Source organism: Mya arenaria, chromosome 13 (assembly GCF_026914265.1).
Source record: "Mya arenaria isolate MELC-2E11 chromosome 13, ASM2691426v1".
In the NCBI taxonomy this organism is placed as follows: domain Eukaryota; kingdom Metazoa; phylum Mollusca; class Bivalvia; order Myida; family Myidae; genus Mya; species Mya arenaria.
Window position 1 is genome coordinate 60,861,807 of NC_069134.1, and position 20,289 is coordinate 60,882,095.

Sequence of the window (20,289 nt, forward strand, 5' to 3'; positions counted from 1 at the left end):
GATTAAAATTGTCTGAAAGGAATCATAAATTGAGCTTCAAATGCTGTCAAATAACAAATATAATATTGACATTATCAATAACAAGAATTTTAATTATGGCAATATGAATCATTCTAATACAGATCAACATTATGCCAATTATAAAAATTCTCCGGAAGAGAATAAATATATAATATGTAAGTAAATAGCAGGTGAGAGTTCTCCATTTTTAATACGCAAAAAAAACGAGTGATAAACAGTTACATAATAAACAGTAGTTAACACTTATTGGTAAATGATTTTTAAAAAAGAACTGACAATAATTTTAACGTCAGCCTGTGTGCGTTTTTTGTATTATATTTTATTTTTTTCGAGTTTAAAAGACAATTTCGCGGCGGATCCGATAACCAATTTATTAAACAAAAAGACCTTAAATGCAATCATTTATATATAAAACGGTTTATAGGTCCGTGTCGCAATATAACACTATTCTACAAAATTGTTATCCAAATGTGAGCTAGTGTTTCTAAAAATATAATGACAAATATCTGGGTCATGGTACCACAACGCGCCCTGACACATTTAAAACTTAGTGATTATCTTGCATTGCGGACATAATTATTGCTTCAAAACTCATATTTGCTGAGTTTAAATTGGTTCGATTGAATGTCACATTTCAGGTTGAACTTCAAAACATTCATGAAAATTAACTTCCTGCAAACAATGGTGTAGCTACATGCGGTTAGGAAGTTTATTATCTTCGTATGTAAATTCTTGAATTAAACTTATGTCATTACAAGCCATCTATACAGTCAATAGCACGCGGTGTTTTGTCATCAAAATACTTGAAATTCGCATAACCCTGCATTTGACCCTCACGTTCCCGAAAGTCCTTCCATTAATACGCAGGTGCTGATGTATAACTCAGGACGTCTTGAAACATATTGTCTTTTCAAACATACATTTCGGATAGAAAATTACCTTTATGATGTAAAAGATTCAAAATTTAGAAAAGCAATGTCAAAATTTAGAGTTTCATCACATAATCTACAAATTGAACGTGGTAGATACGTTAATACACCTAGATCTCAAAGATTATGCATCTACTGCAACCAAAGAATGATTGAAAATGAATATCACTTTTTACTAATATGTCCGAAATACGCAGACTTAAGAGCCAAATATATCAAAAGATATTACTACACGTGGCCAACAAAGCAAAAGTTTATTAATTTGTTATCTAACAATTCAAATAAATCTCTAGTTAATCTATCAAAATTTATACACTATGCAAACATCTTAAGAAACTAATAAGTATGTTGTTATTTGTTTCCATAAACAAATGTTCTGCTCTTCTGTTAAAACAATTTGTGTCTAAATCCATGCTTTGCACATGTATTTATTTTGTATTTGCTATAAACATGTCTGATATGTTTAATGCAATAAAATGTTGAATTGAATTGAATTGAATTGTATAAATATTCAAATGTTAATCTTGTAGTGGCAGATACTCGTCGCGTTTTTGAAATGTCGCTCTCCGGGAACTGTTGGCCAGTCCAAAGAACATAATGAGAGCTTGTATTTTATTAACTCGTTTATTTAAAATTAAAAACACTGTCTACTTGAAAACTTATAAAGTTCAAGCTTAAGAGCAAATTCCCTTTCATGGTCAATATCTTCCTTGTTTCTGTTTATTCACAGTGGAAGAATACGTATCAGTCGAGTGTTGAGGAAACGTGTGAACGATGAACTAGAAATTGAAATACCAATTGTAGACATACAGTTTGAAGCGACAATTCCGGATTATATTTTTATGGTAATGTATTTGTGTTATTAAGTGAAATTCCTAACCTTCATAATGTATTTTCATTGCTAATAAGAACTAAGATTTCAAACTATAATATAAAGATGATGTTTTATTCCGTGTATTAACTTTAATGTCGGATATTGTATTAATAAAATGTAACTTGATAACGTTTTAATTGAGCTATATATTTATGGAACACTTACTTTTGCAGGACATTATTTAAAGCACCCCAATTTATGCACCCCAAATGACAAGTAGGGAAGAAGAGAGAATTCGTCGTGAACGAAAACTTATCTGCGATTGGAACTTCGAAAAACAAGCCATGACATGGGCAATATGGTCTCTCTTCTTGTTATACTCGGTCCAATTCGCAAATGCATCCGGTGATGTAAGAATTACGGACGTGTCAGAAAAAGATCGAGATATTTTGAAAAAAAGCAATTTACCTGAATGCAACTTCTCTGTGTCTAATTCTTCAATTGAGTACTTCCGGTCAAAGTTGAAAGTGTTCGAATCAGAGTTCATAAGATTTCGAATCTCCTTTAAAAATTTGACAGTCGTGAAGAACACGTCACCCGGGGTATTTCAGCCTGACCTATGGGTGTGGACCGTTCGTTCTCCGCATGGAAACTATTCCTACCTCAGCTGGAACTTAGAGTATGGAATTCTGAGCTTTTCGCTTCTGGAAACTAAAGTATACGTAATACGGTATGTTGACCTTGTGACGAATCAAAGCGAATGTTCAGTCCAATTTGGGAGTGACGCAACAACAAGGAGTATTTCAAAAGCTCTTATGCAAATCATCGACATGATTAAAGAAGGGGTTCCTAAGTACGAAAGAAATTACATGTGTTACCTTTCCGAAGTGCCAGGTATCAGAACTACCGTCTCCTACACAGCCGCGCTATACTTAAGCTTTCCGGTCACATTCATTAATTACAAGTGTTGTATGTACGTGTACTCATTTGCCAAAGGACGTTTTCGTCCGTTTAATTGTAATCGGTTTGTCGAGAAGTGGAAACTGCTTACGCATGGTCCATATTTTCTTGGAGTAATTATTCTGTTGTTTTTTCCTATTGTTCTGTTTGGCATTGGTGCATGCATTTCTAAAGGCGATCAATTGCTTTCAAGAGATATTCAACTAGAGTCGCTTTTACCAAACGAAACACCCAAGCACGATTATTGGGTTTACCTTGATGGAAACTCGCCTATTACCGTCTTAAACGTTTTGTCACAGCCACTTGATTGCTTAAGACGTAATCATCCAATCTTAAATTCACGTCTCCGACGTTTGATTTGCGTATGTTTTGCACCTATGCTTATATATTTACAGTTGTATATGTTCAAAGATGGGTATGTTCATTCATATAATGAACCCTTAACGACTATTTCCGTCAGAGATCTGGTTAAAATTGGTAAACCTTTAGGGTTTCTTGCTCTGTATGGCGATATGTCAGACATGAGAAAAACATTTGTGCCTATTCTAGGTGGTCCAATTGGTGTCATCATACTGTACTTTTCACTTGCCCTGGTTTTTATAGTATGTCCTAAAAGTTTAAAGGAAATCGTACATAAAGGCTTACCGCAACAAAGCGATGTTTCACCCTTGTTTGACGGCCTTGGGGAGATGCCGAGGTCGGGAGTGTGTTATCGTGACCTGGACACAGGGTATGAAAGAGCATCAGAAATATGCAAGCAGAGAGTTTACTTTCTATTTTCTCCTTCTCAATGGAGAAAAGTCATCAGAATTCAAAGAAAACGATTTGAAATCGACTCAGTTCACACGAGTTTAATGAGAACTAAAATAAATCCACTGATGTTTTTATTTAAACTAATTTTATGTACGATTGAGGTTTTTATTTACGTTCCATATTTCCTTTGTCCGTTTTTCTCGTTTTGCGCAATACTTTTAAAAGGAACTGTTGTAAAAATAATGGATACTAGAAATTCATTCAAACGATTTGGGAAGATAGTCAGTAGCCCTGTAGTTTGGTTATTCGGTACAGTCTTAATTTTAGGAGCCATTGTTGTTTTTGGTTATTGTGTCTGTCTAGTATTTCTTGAAAGCTTTATTTACCTGGCTCAGATTGCTATATACTGTTTTGCTGCACTCATACTGTTTCCTACCATAGCATTTGGCTATCTATTCTTCTTTGTGACCCTCGTATACTACTTGGCGCATCTAGTAAGAGATTTTGGGGATGGGTATTCGCGACTGTTGGAGATCGCTGTGAACAAATCTATTGAATTAGAACAAGCTGTAAATGTTGTGATTGACAAAGATAAAACTTTGCAGGTTATGAATGTCAATCAACACTTCGAAACTGTACGAGTGAACGGAGAAGAAATCGCTGTTCTTACCGAAACACAAATTAAAATCCAATCACGATTTCAACGTAAACAAATGGTTAGGCACAATAAATTTGCTCCCGGAATTCCACGGGAACTGTTCAACAACATTGTTAATGAAAAACGCCAAGTATATGCGGAGATGGTTAACTTACTTATCCACCTTACTGTTATTATGACTTTGATATCAGTTACATTGACTTTAGTGTACACGTTCAACTCGGAGTTTAATACAGATGAATCTGAGGTGCTACACATTGTATTCACTGTGATTGTTGGATTCATACCCAAACTGGTAGAAATGTTTCTTAAAGGAGGGAGTGACGCTGGAAGAAAGGAGATCGAGGAAAAGGAGATCGGCGAAATCGTTGAAAATTACTGGAAAAATAGAGATTGAACCTTGAGAATATTCTGTTTCATGAAGATCCATACCCCGACTATTTGAGTAGATTTAAGGTTCTTAATTTCATTTAAACGAGCTACTGCGTGGCTGTGCTCACCTGAACGTAACGTTCTTTGAACAGGCGGGTTCTGAGAGTGTCATTCTATCAGTTTCTCTTTGCGCGCTTAGCAGGATAGTAAATTCTTGTTTAAATTCACACCAAGTTTCTCTTCATGTATTGTTTCATTTTTGTTGTTGTTGTTTTATGATGATGCTCAGGACGATTATATCCATTCATGCATTCATTAATTCATTTTTGTTTTATGATTTACTATTAATTTGTTATGTGTTGTTATGCTATTAAATATGCTTGTTTATCAGTTACTTTCAATTGTCAATTACTTATCTGGGTTTCTTATATTGTTATTATGTGCGCGCTTACTCTTACTTAGTTTAGAGCTGTAGATAGCTGTAGAAGTAATAAAGCTCTCAGTACTTCTCATATGTTTAGTGATTTTGTGTTTTATGCTGTTGTTGCATGTTTCTTGTTTGTGATATTTTGTATTTGTGCTCTATGTCTTTGGCATTTACCTTGTGCTATTAAACAGGGGTTATGTTTAAAGATGCATTTTACTCCCGAATAAGATTTACCACAATTAATACAATTGTTTAAATATACCAGAAGGATAAATAAATGTCGAAAACAATGGTTCTTATGAAGGATTCCGAGTTTAATTTGAAAGAATTGTGCAGAAAACAGGGTATTCCTACCTTATGAGACTGTAGTAAAGCACAGTAAATCTATTAGAATTCACCAATCAATTTTTTTTTCAGCTATTAAATACACTGTTACAACCTTGTTATCAGTAATGAATATTTTCCATAAATGCATTATTTAGTAAGTTGTTCAAGATTTGTCACCGAAAATTTATGATTGTTAAACATGTGTATATACTGATTTTGAATAAGAGTGTCACTTTAAACTTTTGGCTACTGGGCTTGTTTCTGTAGTTTTTCACGTAAGTATTGGAATTACCAGGCTGATGCAAATGCCTCATTTATAACTTTGTTTATTTAAATGCAATCTGTGCGGCTTATCTTGTTGTGATGTGTATCTTTAAAGCTGCACTCTCACAGATTTACCAGTTTTACAACTTTATTATTTTTTGTCTTGGAAAGAGCATTTATTGCGTAAATATATGTAAACCAATGATATAAGATTGCTCACAAAAATCGAATTGTAGATTTTCATCCTAAACCGTTCCTAGTGGTTTAAGAAAAATGAATAAAACCTCAATTTTGAACTTAAATAAAAAAGACTGCGATCTAACTTTTTGTCAGCTGTCTTATTTAACTGGTTTCCATTGATTTTCGCAAAAAAATGGCCCGTTCAAGACAAAAAAAAAAAGTTGTCAAAATGTTCAAACTGTGAGACAGCAGCTTGAAAGCATGTACATAAGCTTATTCATGCTCGCACTCGGGCCTTACCCATTCGGCGAGAGCTCCGTTAAGTTGTTAGTCATTTTTAGGTTGTTGGAGCATAGTGCACAGACAGAATGTAGCCCTGGTTAGAGCACCCCTGGTTCTTTAACGTGCACCAGTGTAAACCACTGTCACACGGGAGCCCCATTTAACGTCCTTCCCGGAAGACGATTAGTGATGCGACGGGAAATCGAACCTACGACCCCTTGATTGATAATCAAGTGTGTTACCACTAGACCATGGATCCGCCACCTTTAAGGCGTATGCTGGGAGTTGTGCTTTTGAACAAGTTCATTGACAACAAGACTGTTGGACCGTTATTGATGAAACATCTTAAGTAATTTCTTACCTTAAGTTGATTTCCTGAACTTTTCAAAGGCAAGTTTTAAGAAAAGTTTTAGAGATCTAACATAAAGTATGTTTAATACATAATATTAATTGAAGTAAATGATTATAGATCTTATTTAGTTAGTTAGGGTAGGTAGGCTTATTATTTTTTATTAGGCTTTATATAAGAATGTCATTTTCATCATTGGTGTTAAAGTTATCTTCTGTATATGCACTTGAGGTTGTTGTTTTTGTTTTTGTTTTTTTTTTAAACTGACTATAAAAATGGTAGGGTCGGCGCCTATTCTTTAAGCCTTAGTTAAGATGTTTTATGAATATCAGGGATGGTGGGTGGTGTAAGTAGTTTATACTCCGGGTCCCGGCGTGATCACATTGAAGGGTCACAGAGTGGCACACTTATCTAAGCAGACTATAAGGCGGATAACCAGTACAAGGTGCCTTCACCTCTGCAACAAACTGACAACTTCTGTACATACCAGGGGCAGTGGTACAATGCAAATGTTCGTAGAAAGGATTTCATAACCTATCACAACAGAAGTAACCTTAACCTGAACCCGGGTTGTCCGATTCACAGTCCAACGCTCTACCGATTGAGTGGTCATACATCATTGACTTCATTAACTCTATTGATCAGTTATAACAAGTAATAACAAGTAATCCGATGAACTAAATCGTTCTTATATCCAATTAAGACAAATATTGAATACCAGTCCAGCCCAGGCTACAATTTTTCGAAACTTCTTAAGCTTAACAGGCTTAAATAGCTTATTTCAATTAGCCAAAATACGTACTTAAATAGGATTTTGATTGGTAAATGGTTAATCTTGAAGATAATTCCTATCTTACGTGTAAAATTCTTAAAAAAGTAAATATTACGCAAATAATTGAAAGACAAAAATAGTGAGCTTAGCTTAATCCTGTTATAAGTTTCGAGAAATTTGGCCCAGGACTAGCTCAGCTGTATTACGGTTTTAGCATGCATACAAATGAAGTGACACTGGTCAGTGTAAATATACATATGAAATAAAATAAGAATGAATTTGTCTTGCATAGCACTTTATTGTAAGTAAATGTATGAAAACCGACAAGGGATGTGACAAAAGTACATTTACATCGATGAATAAATAACATATGAACAATACGTGATATATAACATTCATTAAGCGTTTACCAACAAATTAATAACAATTTCATACAAGCACATTCTACTTAAATTACTTAACATCTATGGTTCATTTACAGAAACAAAGCAAATAAACTTTTAAAGTACTTAGAAAAGGATGTTACATCTTTCAATGTCTTTCTCCGCAATGTGTTATGGAGTGGTATTTAAACTTCATACGCATTATTTGTATTAAAATTTACCAGTTGGTTTTAGAAATATCTCACTTGAAAAAAGCAGTACGAAAACTTAAATTTCACGCAAATATAAATCAAAACATCTTAATAAGCAACACTATGTTTGGTCAAGTGTTCTGTTAATAAAGATGACGTGGCCTGTCAGTCGAACTAGCCGGTCGATACCCGACTGACCTAAACGCGCGTCCAGATTAGGCGGGGCTTATCAGTTGCCATTTGCTATCCGCCACGACCGCAGACAATCGGCACTTATCAGCAGTAGTGTATTTACGCTCTTTTCTATATATTTTACACAAAATATATATCTTATAACTGAGAGAAAGTTAAGACAATTAAGGAAATCCCAAATACGGACATTTTCCCTTAATGCTGCTCAAATTATGCATTGGTTTTGCAATTTTTCGATAACAAAGTGACCTTTCAGAAGACTATTTTAACCTTCCAAATGTCTTAATGTAACCGTACATAATATACGTATATCTTCCGTTAGTCTTAAAACAATAACTATCATTATGACTGTAAGTGTATATTACATGAATATTGACGATATTTTGCGATTTATTTTTATTTTGAAATATGTCTCCTTCATGTGCGAAAAGTTTTAAATCTGAAGCATATACAATTGCTTTCAAGCTTGTTTGTTTCAGCTAATTTGAGTTACATTTGTTTTTAATTTAGATAAAATATCTAATATCATATAACTAAAGGTCACAAAAATGATTTACGATGTAACAAAATTATCTTCGTAAATGACACAAATCAAAGTATAAACCTGTGCATTTATAATGACTATGATCATTTGTATTATATACCCATCATAAATCCACACTCAATTCATGTCGCAAAAAACATTAGTCCGTATTCCACTCCAGTGCAATACGGCCGTATTCCACTCTCGTGACGTCACGTCATAACAAGTATCGTTGCGCGATGTTTAAATGACGTCATAAAACAAAATAGTGCTTCGTTTAAATGACTTTTATTATGAAAACATGTGGCTTTTAAGTGATCTAACAAGTAAAGTATATATTAAAAGGGTTATTAGTACCGCGTTTTGATCCGGAATGTCACATTAAACTCTCGTGGATTTTTGCAGATTTTGATTTCACTCGGCTTGCGCCTCTTGAAATCCGATTCTGCAAAAATCCACTGGAGTCGAATACAACCTCCCGGATCAATACGTAGTACTAATAACCCTATTTTATCTCCTATGCTGCTTATTAGAACAAGTTTGCATTTCATTTAATGAGAGGAAAGTTATATCAATAATAATAACTCGTTAAACTTGTATAAAACAGGTGATTCTTCAAGATGCACTCTTACTCCCAAATAAAATTTACCACAATTAATATAATTGTTTAAATATACCAAAAGGGTGTATAAATGTTGAAAACATTGGTTCTTATTAAATATACCGAGTTTAATTTGAAAGGTTGGTGCAGAATTCACGGTATTTCTACCTTATGGTATGGTAGTATATCGCAGTAAATCTTTTAGCACTCACCAATCATTTAATATTTATGTGTGCAGCTATCAAATACACGGTTACAATCCTGTTATGAGAAATTATTATTATCCTTAAATGCATTATTAAGTAAGAAGTTAAAGTTTTATCATTCAAAATTTATGTTTGTAATACATGTGTATGTATTGATTTTAAAAAAAGAGTGTCACTTTAATGGATTAAGGAAGACAAACAGCAACATACATTGTGTTTTGACATTTCATCTAAACAAACGTCGTTTTTGTTGACTTTCGTAAAGGAAATTAATACTTGTTTTGTCCACCTAGTCCATAAAGACATGGGAGTTTTTATACATGGGATCTTTTGTCCTACATTCTCACAATAGGTTTACACTGATTATAAGGTTCATAACTTTATATCAGTTCAACGAAGCACTCAGGTACAAAATCAAAATGAAATATTGTTTTATCAATAACTGAATATATGCTTTGAGGAACATGCAAAAAAAACAAATTCTAAATATTTTAATACTAATTTTGATTCTATTCACCATCTGAGAATCATAGCACAGCATGGAAGTGGATATGATCGTATGATGAAACAACAATCGAACCCCGATGGCTCGAAGTCGCTTGGCTCGAATTCTTCGATGGCTCGAATTGGCTGTAAATGGCCGATTTCTTTAAACTTAAGATAGTAATTTTAGCTTGGCTCGAAATTTCCGAGGCTCGATGTTTTTTCGACGGTCCCTGGGAGTTCGAGTCAACGGGGTTCCACTGTAGACTATTTGTGCAACCAAATATAAATTGTTCCAGGATTTACTAGTCAACCTCAGTTTCGGCGTATTGCCTTCACACCGCCTCCATTTCACTGTCAAGTGTCTCATTAATCAGCGTGGGTGCCACGATGCTGGGCGTGTCAGCATTGTCTTTGTTAATATAGTCCAACACGATCTCGTGGCAATACCGATACTGTTCCTATAAAATAGAGAAATATAATTTATATGTTTGACCTTACTATTCAGCAACACTACATAACTGCGGAAGAGTTAAAGAAGTTGTCTTATGGTTAAACATTTTATTTCAAGTATGCATTGTTAATACGCAAGGATCCCTATGCTTGCTATAGAGGACCGTAAACAATGCTAGAAAGAGAGGTCTTATTGCCTCAATGCTTTCATTAGGCATCCTCGGCACCCAGCGTATTCATAACCCATGTGATATCATCTACAGTCGAATCTCAATGGCTCGAGCACTTAGGGACCGGTGAAAATACCTCGAGCCTCAAATATTCGAGCCAAGCGGGAATGCTTACATACAGTATAAAGAAATCGGCCTTTTTAATCTAGTTCGAGCCAACGAGGAATTCGAGCCAAGCTCATTCGAGCCAACGGGGTTCGACTGTAGGTTATAAATACGCTGGGATGCCGAGTATGTCATTAGGGAGCCTAGTGTATAAAAGTTTGAGTTATGATTAAATAAAACATAGTTGTCAGACTTACTAGGTTATCGACGAGATGTGGCCTACACTGACGCAGTTGTTTTACCGTCTGAAAGACGTCGATCTCCTTCTCCAGTTTTAAACGTTCCACCAGAACGCTAACGGCAACGTACAAGCCACTACGGCTGGCTCCGTTCCTGGCAAAACATGACAAGTATATAAAGCGTAAAAAGTCCTCATGCAAGTCTTCTAAAGTGCTTTATTTAGTACTGTAAAATTGACAGTTAGCCATGTACGCATACTGCAAACTTTTGCTGATTTTTTGTCACATTGCACATGTCATACCGAGTGTCATAACCTTGCCGATGGATTATTTCTACCCTGCTGTGAATACGCCGCGGGGTGGGCCATAAAACCATTATCGTACAGTTGAATACACAATTTTCTACAAGTTTTACATAAATATTCAAAAAGGACCAAAAGATATTTCAAAAATCATTAATTTGAAAAGTGCATTTGAAAGAGTGAAAAATTCTGCATCATAATCCGCAGGAAGCTAAGCGATCGGATGTCTATAATAACTTTAAATAGCAAAACAATTCTAAGCTCCTTCTTATTTCAATGTAACTTTTAATGACCAACAAAACCCTTAAAAAGGACCAAAATGTAAAAAGCATACAATAAATTCAAACCATCATCTTCAAGGGCAAGAATTATCCTAACATATATGTAAGAAGTAAGTAGATCGGTTGAAAGACTAAGTCGTGAGAACTGTTTAACCATATTTTCCCTATATAACTCTATAGGCACTTTCGCTTCCGCGGATTTCTTCAAAGTTGGCAATGAATCATGCGGACTCAGTCGGGTACTCGCGCATAGGCAGCTACCTAGTGCTGTAGACGACTCTTCATTATTAAGTACATTGATATAACTGCACATGCGCATATACCCACACCTACTGTTTGCATATGCAAATGCGTATCTTTAGTGTCAACGCAAATTTAAATGACGTCACAATATATTGGGGGAGGTGGCCATGCAATGGTCAACAGGTCTTTTTGACTGGCACACGGCATAGTTTTAAAGCTGATGCAATTCGGAAGGGGCTAATACTAAGTCGATTATAATTTATTAAGTTATTTCTTCCTGAAAAAAGAAACCAGGGTCGCTTCGCTGCGTCCGGCTTAAATACTTAAGAAAGATTACTAAGAAATTACTTAATGAACCTATACTTGGAAACCACAGGGACATGCCCAGACGCTTAACAATTAACAAGTCCCTGTGTAGGGGACAATTGATACGGCCTAACGGAAGCTGAAGGAGATACACATAACAGACAGACCACTTCACTGGATAATTATCAATATAGCTATATATATTATCTTCTGCTAAACACGGTAATTGTTTTGTTCTCTGAAATGGCAGTTAAGTATTAACGGGCATTAAGGAAGATAATATCAATTACAGTCGTTGCCGGTCCACTTCGAAAAGCTCTTAGAGACCAATAAAGAAGAAAAAGACTAAAGGAATGCGTTTAAATCTGAATAATTGCAACCCTTATTTGATGAGTCACACACATTGTATATTGTGGTTGCTACTTACATGCAGTGTACAAGAACAGGTTGGTCCCCGGCCTGCTTCTGACTCTTGTCCACCATGTCTATGAGCTCAAACAACGCTAGTTTAGAGCTGGGAACCGGCGAACCGGAACTCCATCGGTGAAACTGGAACTGCCTGACGACCTTTGGCACCACTTGGGGCTGCGGAAAAAGGACAATAAAGGTGACTTAATCGTTATTACACTAATTCATAAGAACGTAATCGTTATTACACTTATTCAAAAGGACGTAATCGTTACGACACTTATTCAAAAGAATGTAATCGTTATGACACTTATTCAAATGAACGAATGGCTATTACACTTATTCAAAAGAACGTAATCGTTGTTACACTTATTCAAAAGAACGTAATCGTTATTACACTTATTCAAAGGAACGTCATCGTTATTACACTTATTCAAAAGAACGTAATCGTTGTTACACTTATTCAAAAGAATGTAATCGTTATTACACTTATTCAAAAGAACGTACTCGTTATTACACTTTTTCAAAAGAACATAACTAAATTAAAGGCCCACAATATAATATGCTTATGCCTAAAACCCGGGGTTTTCTTGAAATAAATTCAATGCAGTATTATTTTAACCCATTTGACTTTAATGATCAAAACATCAAACAACTATGATCTTTGTACAAATACAAATAAGTGATATTTTGGCACTATTTTCACTGGGATATTTGTGGCCACGTAGCCATTAATTAAAACAAAACATATTTATAACGGCTAACATGTTTTGAACTTAACATTTTCAAAATAATCGAGCTTGTTTAAAGTGCTTTTCATCACATTTATATGATATTATATCTTGGCTAGAAAGTCGTAAAGAACTTTTCCTTCTCAAAGCAATGTGTATCGTATTTTGCGTTCCGTAATAATGCATGAATATGAAGATATATAGTTTACAAGATATGTGTTACAGGTCTAAGGTCGAGGTGGTGTTATATGCTTCATCCTCACGTGCGTATTAAAGGCAAACATTGGTGATATACCATCTGGTCGATAACATTTTACAAACCATGTTTTTTATGATAAATTCCATCTGTTGGTTTCGAGTTTCGTGTAACATAATTTGTATTTATGATGTGTTAAATGATTCAGATTGTCTGAATATAGTTTTGACATTGTCTTAACAAAACATGTTTTGTCTCCTGTATTATCTTAAAATATATATGCTAGGGATATTATAAGACTATGTTTGTCTAGCAAGGTATGTATTGATAACCAGGCTCAATCTTTAAAGATGATCTCTTACTCCGAATAAGATTTTCCACAATCAATAAAATTGATATATATACCAAAAATGAATGAAGGATACTGAGTTAAGTTTGAAAGAAAGGTGCAGAAAACATGGTATTTATGCCTTATGAGACAAAAGCAGATTGCAAAAAATCTTTTAGCACTCGCCAATCATTTAATATTTTGCATATTCAGCTAATAAATACGAGGTTACAATCTGATTATGAGTAAACAATATTTTCTTTAAATGCATTATTTAGTAAGAAGTTGAAGGTTTATCACTCAACATTCGTGTTTGTTAGACATGTGTGTGTAATGATTTTCAATAGGAGTGTCACTTTAAGATTACATCACTCATTCAGTTCACTGTTCCACAGTGTGTGTATACCACGTGATAAATTACGTCATATATGCTACGTCGGAAGGCAATATTTTTCTTAAAATAAAGACTTAAATTAAAGATAACTTTTCTCTTACTTCACCATTTTAAATGAAACAAAGGCCAGTCTATGCAGCTTAAAGAGCCCCACCATTGTTTTATAACCGGGGTTTGATTAGGTGATTAGTTTCATCAAACACTTCGACAAACCTGTTTCCCAAACAATGTTTTGACAGTGCTCCGTCAGACGGCCGTATCGTGAAAAGGTTTGTCGAAGTAATATAAGAAACTAAACTCTCAATCAAAATTTGGTAAAAGACCGAAGGCGGGGCTTCGTAAGCTGCATAGACTGCGCTATGTTTCATTTAAAATGTTAAAGAAAATGAAAAGTTATCATTGTTTTAAGTCTTCAATCGAAGCAAAATATTGCCTTCCGACGTAGCATTTATGACGCAATTTATCACGTGGTATACACACACTGTTCCATATCATGTCCAAGAGTGTGGTAGGTACCAGGTTCTCAATATAATATAAAAATAAGTGTTGTCGATATAAAGTCGACGAGTACCTTCTTAGAAGTAGTTACTATCTGATCTTAATGAAGAACTATGTACAGTTTTACAGGACCCCATCATTATATGATCTTTGTGTGCGGTATGCTCAAGTCAAAAACTGCCAATTTTATACCGAAAATGATCCTACAAAATAGTGAACGACTGTTCCACATGCGAATGTAGACAATTTTTATGCAACTTAAGCCGCATTATACTAAAGATGATAGCATTAAATACTTTTTTTCACTTGTAAAAAAATGTCGTCTAAACTTTACTTGTCTAAGATTTATAATGAAAAAGTGTAATGTATGTTACTTACAACGAATGCAATATTATATAATGAATCTTAACAGCTCATGGTTGTTTTTAAAGTAAAGTCGAACACCATTGGCTTAAAAACGATTGATTCGAAGTCCTCGTTGGCTCGAATTGAATGTAATGAACCGACTTTATACTGAAGGTAAGCCTTCCCGCTTCGCTCGAATTCTCCGAGACTCGAGGTAAATTCGCAGGTCCTAAGATTTGCGAGTTCGAGCCAACGGGTTTCGACCGTGATTGAAATAGCATCTCATTGAGAATAATTTTGCAGGACTACAGTGTCGTTGTCTTTGCCATGCAGCAACTTTATCTACATATTTGCTGAAGAGTTAAAAACTTACAAGATATGTGTTGGTGATGGTGAAATCTCGGATTGTGATGCTGGGGTCGGAGATGATCTCGGCGGTCGTCTCCACGATGAATGGGCCGTACTTTTCGCCCGTTGAGGAGAGACTCCAATACTGACATACAGTCTGAAAAATAACAAATTGATGGGATAAGAAACTTTGAATAAGAAACTTCGCAATAAATATGAACCGAAATGACATGTCAGGAGTCAGCGGTATTCAATATTATCATACATCATTGACTTCATTCACTTCATTGGTCAGTTATTAATAACAAGTAATCCGATTAGCTACATCGTTCTTAGATTCAATTAAGACCAATATTGCATACCAGGGACCATATTCAATAGAGGTATTATCCTTACCCTTAGACATGCATCATTGATAACATTCATTCTATTGGTCATCTATTCTATTTAGACATGCATCATTGATAACATTCATTCTATTGGTCATCTATTCTATTTAGACATGCATCATTGATAACATTCATTCTATTGGTCATCTATTCTATTTAGACATGCATCATTGATAACATTCATTCTATTGGTCATCTATTTTATTTAGACATGCATCATTGATAACATTCATTCTATTGGTCATCTATTTTTACGGTCCAATCAAGGGCGTGTATTCTGATCTTAAATTTAAGTTTAACTTGTTTGATTTTGAATATGATCTCAGGGTAAGAGACTATGTTTGCGGTCGCGTCCACGATAAAGGTGTCGTATATTTCTCCTAAAGAGGACATTTTCTTCCAATACTGTGTCAGACATAACTTCGTTTACCCATGCACTGGTAGACGGTATTAGAAACATTTCATTTTTTTCTACAATTTTCATATTGCAAAATATTTACTCGAACTAAGTTAACTATCCTCAGACAAGAAATACAGACGATAGACAAACATGCCTAAATGATTTACTAACAGCTTTCACATTAAATTTTGAGTGGGGGGTGGTGGCTTGATGCTTGAACAAAACGGTACTACGCAGGGTAAGTCAATATGATTCCTGGTCCTGTATTTACAACAAGAACCCTCCTGGAAAACGCTTTCCATTTATAAACAAAGAACCAAGCTAAAAGCCAGAAAAATAATTCAAGCGTTAATGGAATAATTGGCAGTGTCTAAAAACAAATACCAGAGTGAAAGAGCCCCTTAATGGCAAAACATTAAAGCAACATTAAAATGCACCCGTTCAAAATACGTTCACTTAGTCATTTAAATCCAAAAGGTATGAAATTTTCATTTTCTGATAGTTACATAAAACCCAGGGACCAGTTTCAATGCGATATCTTAGTCTTTAACATTACGCTGCTAAAGAGTACACACTACAAATGTTATTTGTAGACAAAACGCAGTTTACGCCAAAACGGGTTACGCCGTGGAAAAATAGGTCCTAAGCCTTATGATCTGTATTAATCGGGGTATTGGTCAGCTTTTCTTTCATGTTTTCTATACAAGGCACATACAATAAAAATAATGCTAAACGGGAATGTTGGAATCTTTGGCAAGGAAAGCAATGGAAATTACATGGACAAGTCCAGGGGTGGTATTCAATATTAATCTTAATTGAATCTAAGACCGATGTAGCTGATCGGATTTCTTGTTATTAATAATTGACCAATAAAGTCAATGATGTATGGCCATAATATACTCTTAACATGAATATTATATACCACCCTAGGGCCCCGTTTTCAATAATAAGATCGTCCAAGCGTGACCTCGTTTTTTGCGCAGTCATTAAAACATATCGTTAGGACATTTATCACATAGAGTATGTCCGTAACTATACGTGTGAATCTCAGCATTCTTAAGCAGATTAAGGTTTTCGACTTACATATCTTATTAAAACGGGGTGCAATAGCCTTAACATTAAAGGAGACCCTGATTAAAGACGAAAAAGATCAAACGAATCCAAATAAAAGACACCGCGCTAAAAGAAAACTTCTTCCAATGGTAGATTTCCCGTGAAAAATATCCAAAGAAAGCACCAACCTCATCCTGTGGTTCAAGGTCGTTGAGCATCACGATTGCAGAGACGCAATGGTCGTACACGAGCCTCCAGAAGTCGATTACGGTGTTAGGTAGGGGCATCTGTGTCAGGATGAACCCGTCACGTAACGTGTAGCTCTGAAATAAAACATTTACAGACTGTGTAAACAATCCATGTTAATAATATTTATATAGACGCAATGGTCGTAAATAGTCCGCCAAAAGTCGAGAGTTGGGTAATGGCATCTGAGGCAGGGTGAACCTGTCACGTAACGTATATAGCAAAAAGACACGTGTAAAGTACGTGTAAACAACAAAGTGATGTTTTATAGGATAAGACATCGAAAACAATAAGTAATTTGATGTGAAATATAATAAAATGGTTGTTACAATAAGCATTACCATCAGTCTGAATATACGCTCATTTGTTAAAAATTATTTGAACGTGACAGAAAATGCTAAATTTAGCCAAAAAAACATTAGTAACGCTAATGAAAAACTATTGAATTTAGGTTTTTAAATAAGTACCTGCCAGGAGCTGTTCTTCTTTTTAAAGTGAGTAAAATATCTCATTTTGAACAAATTGAAAAACATATTGCCAGCACGATATCTGGGAACGAGACCCTTACATAATGCTTCTAATTATAAAACGCAACAACAAAGCACAATAATGACTGATACTGGAGCCTCCAGTGGAGGCGCTTTTAATTTGCTGTTAAGTATTACTTACATTTGTGAATACTGCGTTGATATAGTCATTGCATCCCTCGTACGGCGTCATTAAAAATGGCCGGTACCGGTTCGCTAAAGAAAAACAAATACAAGTTAATAATTATGTAAAAAGCTACAGAAACAAGCTCATTAGCCAAAAGTTTAAACATAAACCCCGTTTAGTGACACAGGGTAAACGCCAAAGACATAGAACACAAACACAAAACAAAAATCACAAACAAGAAATATAGCCGGTACCGGTTCGCTGAAGAAAAACAACAAGAGGCCCAAAAGGGCCTATGCTCTACTGGCTGGGTTTGTGTGGTCAACATCACGGTTTTCGAAAAGAACCAACCACTTATGAATATCTGAATACTGTAAGGTTCATCGAGATACAATCAAAACTGAAGACTGTATCATGTTCGCAAGCACTTTTTACACAATAGCATTTTTTTATACTTTCAAGGCCCATAATCTATCATTTTAAGGCCCATAATATAGGCATGCATTGGCAGATCTAGCTGGTTTTCTAAGGGAATCGAGCTCTAATGAATATCCAAATACTGTACAAGTTTCATCGAGATACAATCAAAACTGAAGGCTGTATCGTGTTAACAAGGAATATTTTACAGACGCACTGATTTTTTATACTATCAAGGCCCATAATCTAGGCATGCATGGGCGGATCTGGCTGGTTTTCAAAAGGAACCAAGCTCTAATAGATATGTAGATACTGTACAAGTTTTATCGAGATACAATCAAAACTGAAGGCTGTATGGTGTTAACAAGGAATTGTTTACAGACGCACGGACGCACGGACGCACATACTACGTACACATTACCATCGCATAAGCTCTTCTGGCCTTTGGCCAGTAGAGCTAAAAACAGGCACAGTGTCAAGTCATCAAATCTACTTATGAAAACAACACCTCTTTCCTCATATATACGAACATATTTAAATAGTAAATTCTGAATGAGAGATTCATATTAAAGGAAGTCAAAAATACATCCAAAAGCTGAAAATAGCGTCCAAGGTGTACATTGACAGTAATGATGAATATGTTTAAAATTTGTAAACGCGATGATAATGTTGTCTAATGGTTTTTGAACATGTTTAAACTCTCTTCCTCTGAGATACAATAAGGGCAAGATGTTTTTCCATCAGTTTTGAACATGTTTAACTGTGTGTCTTCTTATATACAAACCCGGCAAGATGTTTTTGTTCCATTATTATACTATTTGTCTTCTGAAATATGTTTATATTTGTTTTAAACATGTTTAATTGCTATGACTTCTGAGATACATTCCGTGCAAGATCTTTTTACATCTGGTTCTGAACATCTTTTATCTGTCTTCGGAGATAATACATACCGGGCAAGATGTTTTTACATCTGTTCTTGAACATGTTTTCTGGCTTGTTCGCCACTGTACTGTCCTTCCTTTCCAAGGAAGTTGTGATTAGGCGCAGAATCTACAAAAGTTGAGAACATGATAAGGTTACAGGAAGGTTACGGAAAGAAGAAGCCAACTGATGGGTCAATGCATGAAGCCTTTGATATCGTATGACAAAAAAAACACTCAATAGAAATGTTAAATTAATACAACAACGCATATATATGAAAGGTAAAGGTTATTAGTATGCATTTCCCAAAATAAATAGGCATGGAGTGCCGCGGACACTCAGCCCTTTTATGTTATAAATGTATACTAATAACTCTTTAACCAGCTTGTGTTTGACATTATATTTTGTCTACTGACCCAGCCTCTGTTTAAATCTACCGATTCACCTTATTCAAATCAAAAACGACTGACTGCTGATTTATCAAAATAAAAATGCGGTAGATTTAAAAAAATACATCCCATTTGACAAAATATAATTTCAAACACTACTCTTTGATGCTCTTGTTTACCAGTATAACCAGAACAGAACGTACATTATACTGCTCATGTAATTGTCCAATCTGGATGTTGTTGTCAAACTGACACATTTCCGCCAGAAGCTCCTTGTAATCGGAGTCAAAACATTTCTTTACGGTAAAACTCACTTGCATATAATGTTGAATAGAACATATACGGTACTCACATCAAACTGCTCCTCTAGTCGAGTTTTCTGGATGTTGTTGTCAAACTGACACATGTCCGCCAGCAACTCCTTGTACTCGGTAGCAAGCATGAGAGTGTCCCCGCTGATCAGGGCCTCTAACAGGCAGTCGTATACAAATATGTATTGGTCCTGAAAAATACGGAATAGTAATGTATACATTTTTATTAACACTATAGTAAGGTCAACATGGCATTGTTCTGAAAACTTAATTTAGGGGTATTTTGCCGAGTGATTATTGCTTATCACAGATTTTGCGATGAATCGTAAACTTTTTTTTATTAGTCACTCAATGAAATTAATCGCGCCATATAACACACCAGCGGATCCCCCTTAAATTGCTAAGTGAACTCTTTACAATAATATCATGGAACAAGTACGAGTGTGCGTCTAATAAACAAAAATACACCAGTTTA

General features: G+C 35.1%; 2 protein-coding genes across 2 annotated transcripts in view; one reads left to right on the forward strand and one right to left on the reverse strand.

Annotated features, from left to right (window-relative positions):
* The first annotated feature begins 1,692 nt into the window (after positions 1 to 1,692).
* Positions 1,693 to 4,897, forward strand: LOC128213223 (uncharacterized). Its single transcript, XM_052918783.1, has 2 exons — positions 1,693 to 1,795; positions 1,998 to 4,897. Exon 2 carries the CDS (start codon positions 2,034 to 2,036, stop codon positions 4,530 to 4,532), a length of 2,499 nt encoding a protein of 832 aa, XP_052774743.1. The 5' UTR covers positions 1,693 to 1,795; positions 1,998 to 2,033; the 3' UTR covers positions 4,533 to 4,897.
* A 2,489-nt stretch (positions 4,898 to 7,386) lies between these two features.
* Positions 7,387 to 20,289, reverse strand: part of LOC128213222 (receptor-type tyrosine-protein phosphatase S-like) — a 96,657-nt gene continuing 83,754 nt past the window's right edge. The window contains exons 30-37 of the mRNA XM_052918782.1: positions 19,856 to 20,005; positions 19,144 to 19,243; positions 17,792 to 17,865; positions 17,065 to 17,199; positions 15,060 to 15,191; positions 12,214 to 12,371; positions 10,673 to 10,808; positions 7,387 to 10,148 (exon numbers count right to left, since the gene is read on the reverse strand). Coding sequence (XP_052774742.1) covers positions 10,023 to 10,148; positions 10,673 to 10,808; positions 12,214 to 12,371; positions 15,060 to 15,191; positions 17,065 to 17,199; positions 17,792 to 17,865; positions 19,144 to 19,243; positions 19,856 to 20,005 — 1,011 coding nt within the window. The 3' untranslated portion in view covers positions 7,387 to 10,022. The remainder of the gene's footprint in view (positions 10,149 to 10,672; positions 10,809 to 12,213; positions 12,372 to 15,059; positions 15,192 to 17,064; positions 17,200 to 17,791; positions 17,866 to 19,143; positions 19,244 to 19,855; positions 20,006 to 20,289) is intronic.

What these genes read in the sequence shown, in the direction of transcription:
- LOC128213223 (XM_052918783.1), top strand. Translation starts at nt 2,034, where the DNA reads ATGACAAGTAGGGAAGAAGAGAGAATTCGTCGTGAACGAAAACTTATC.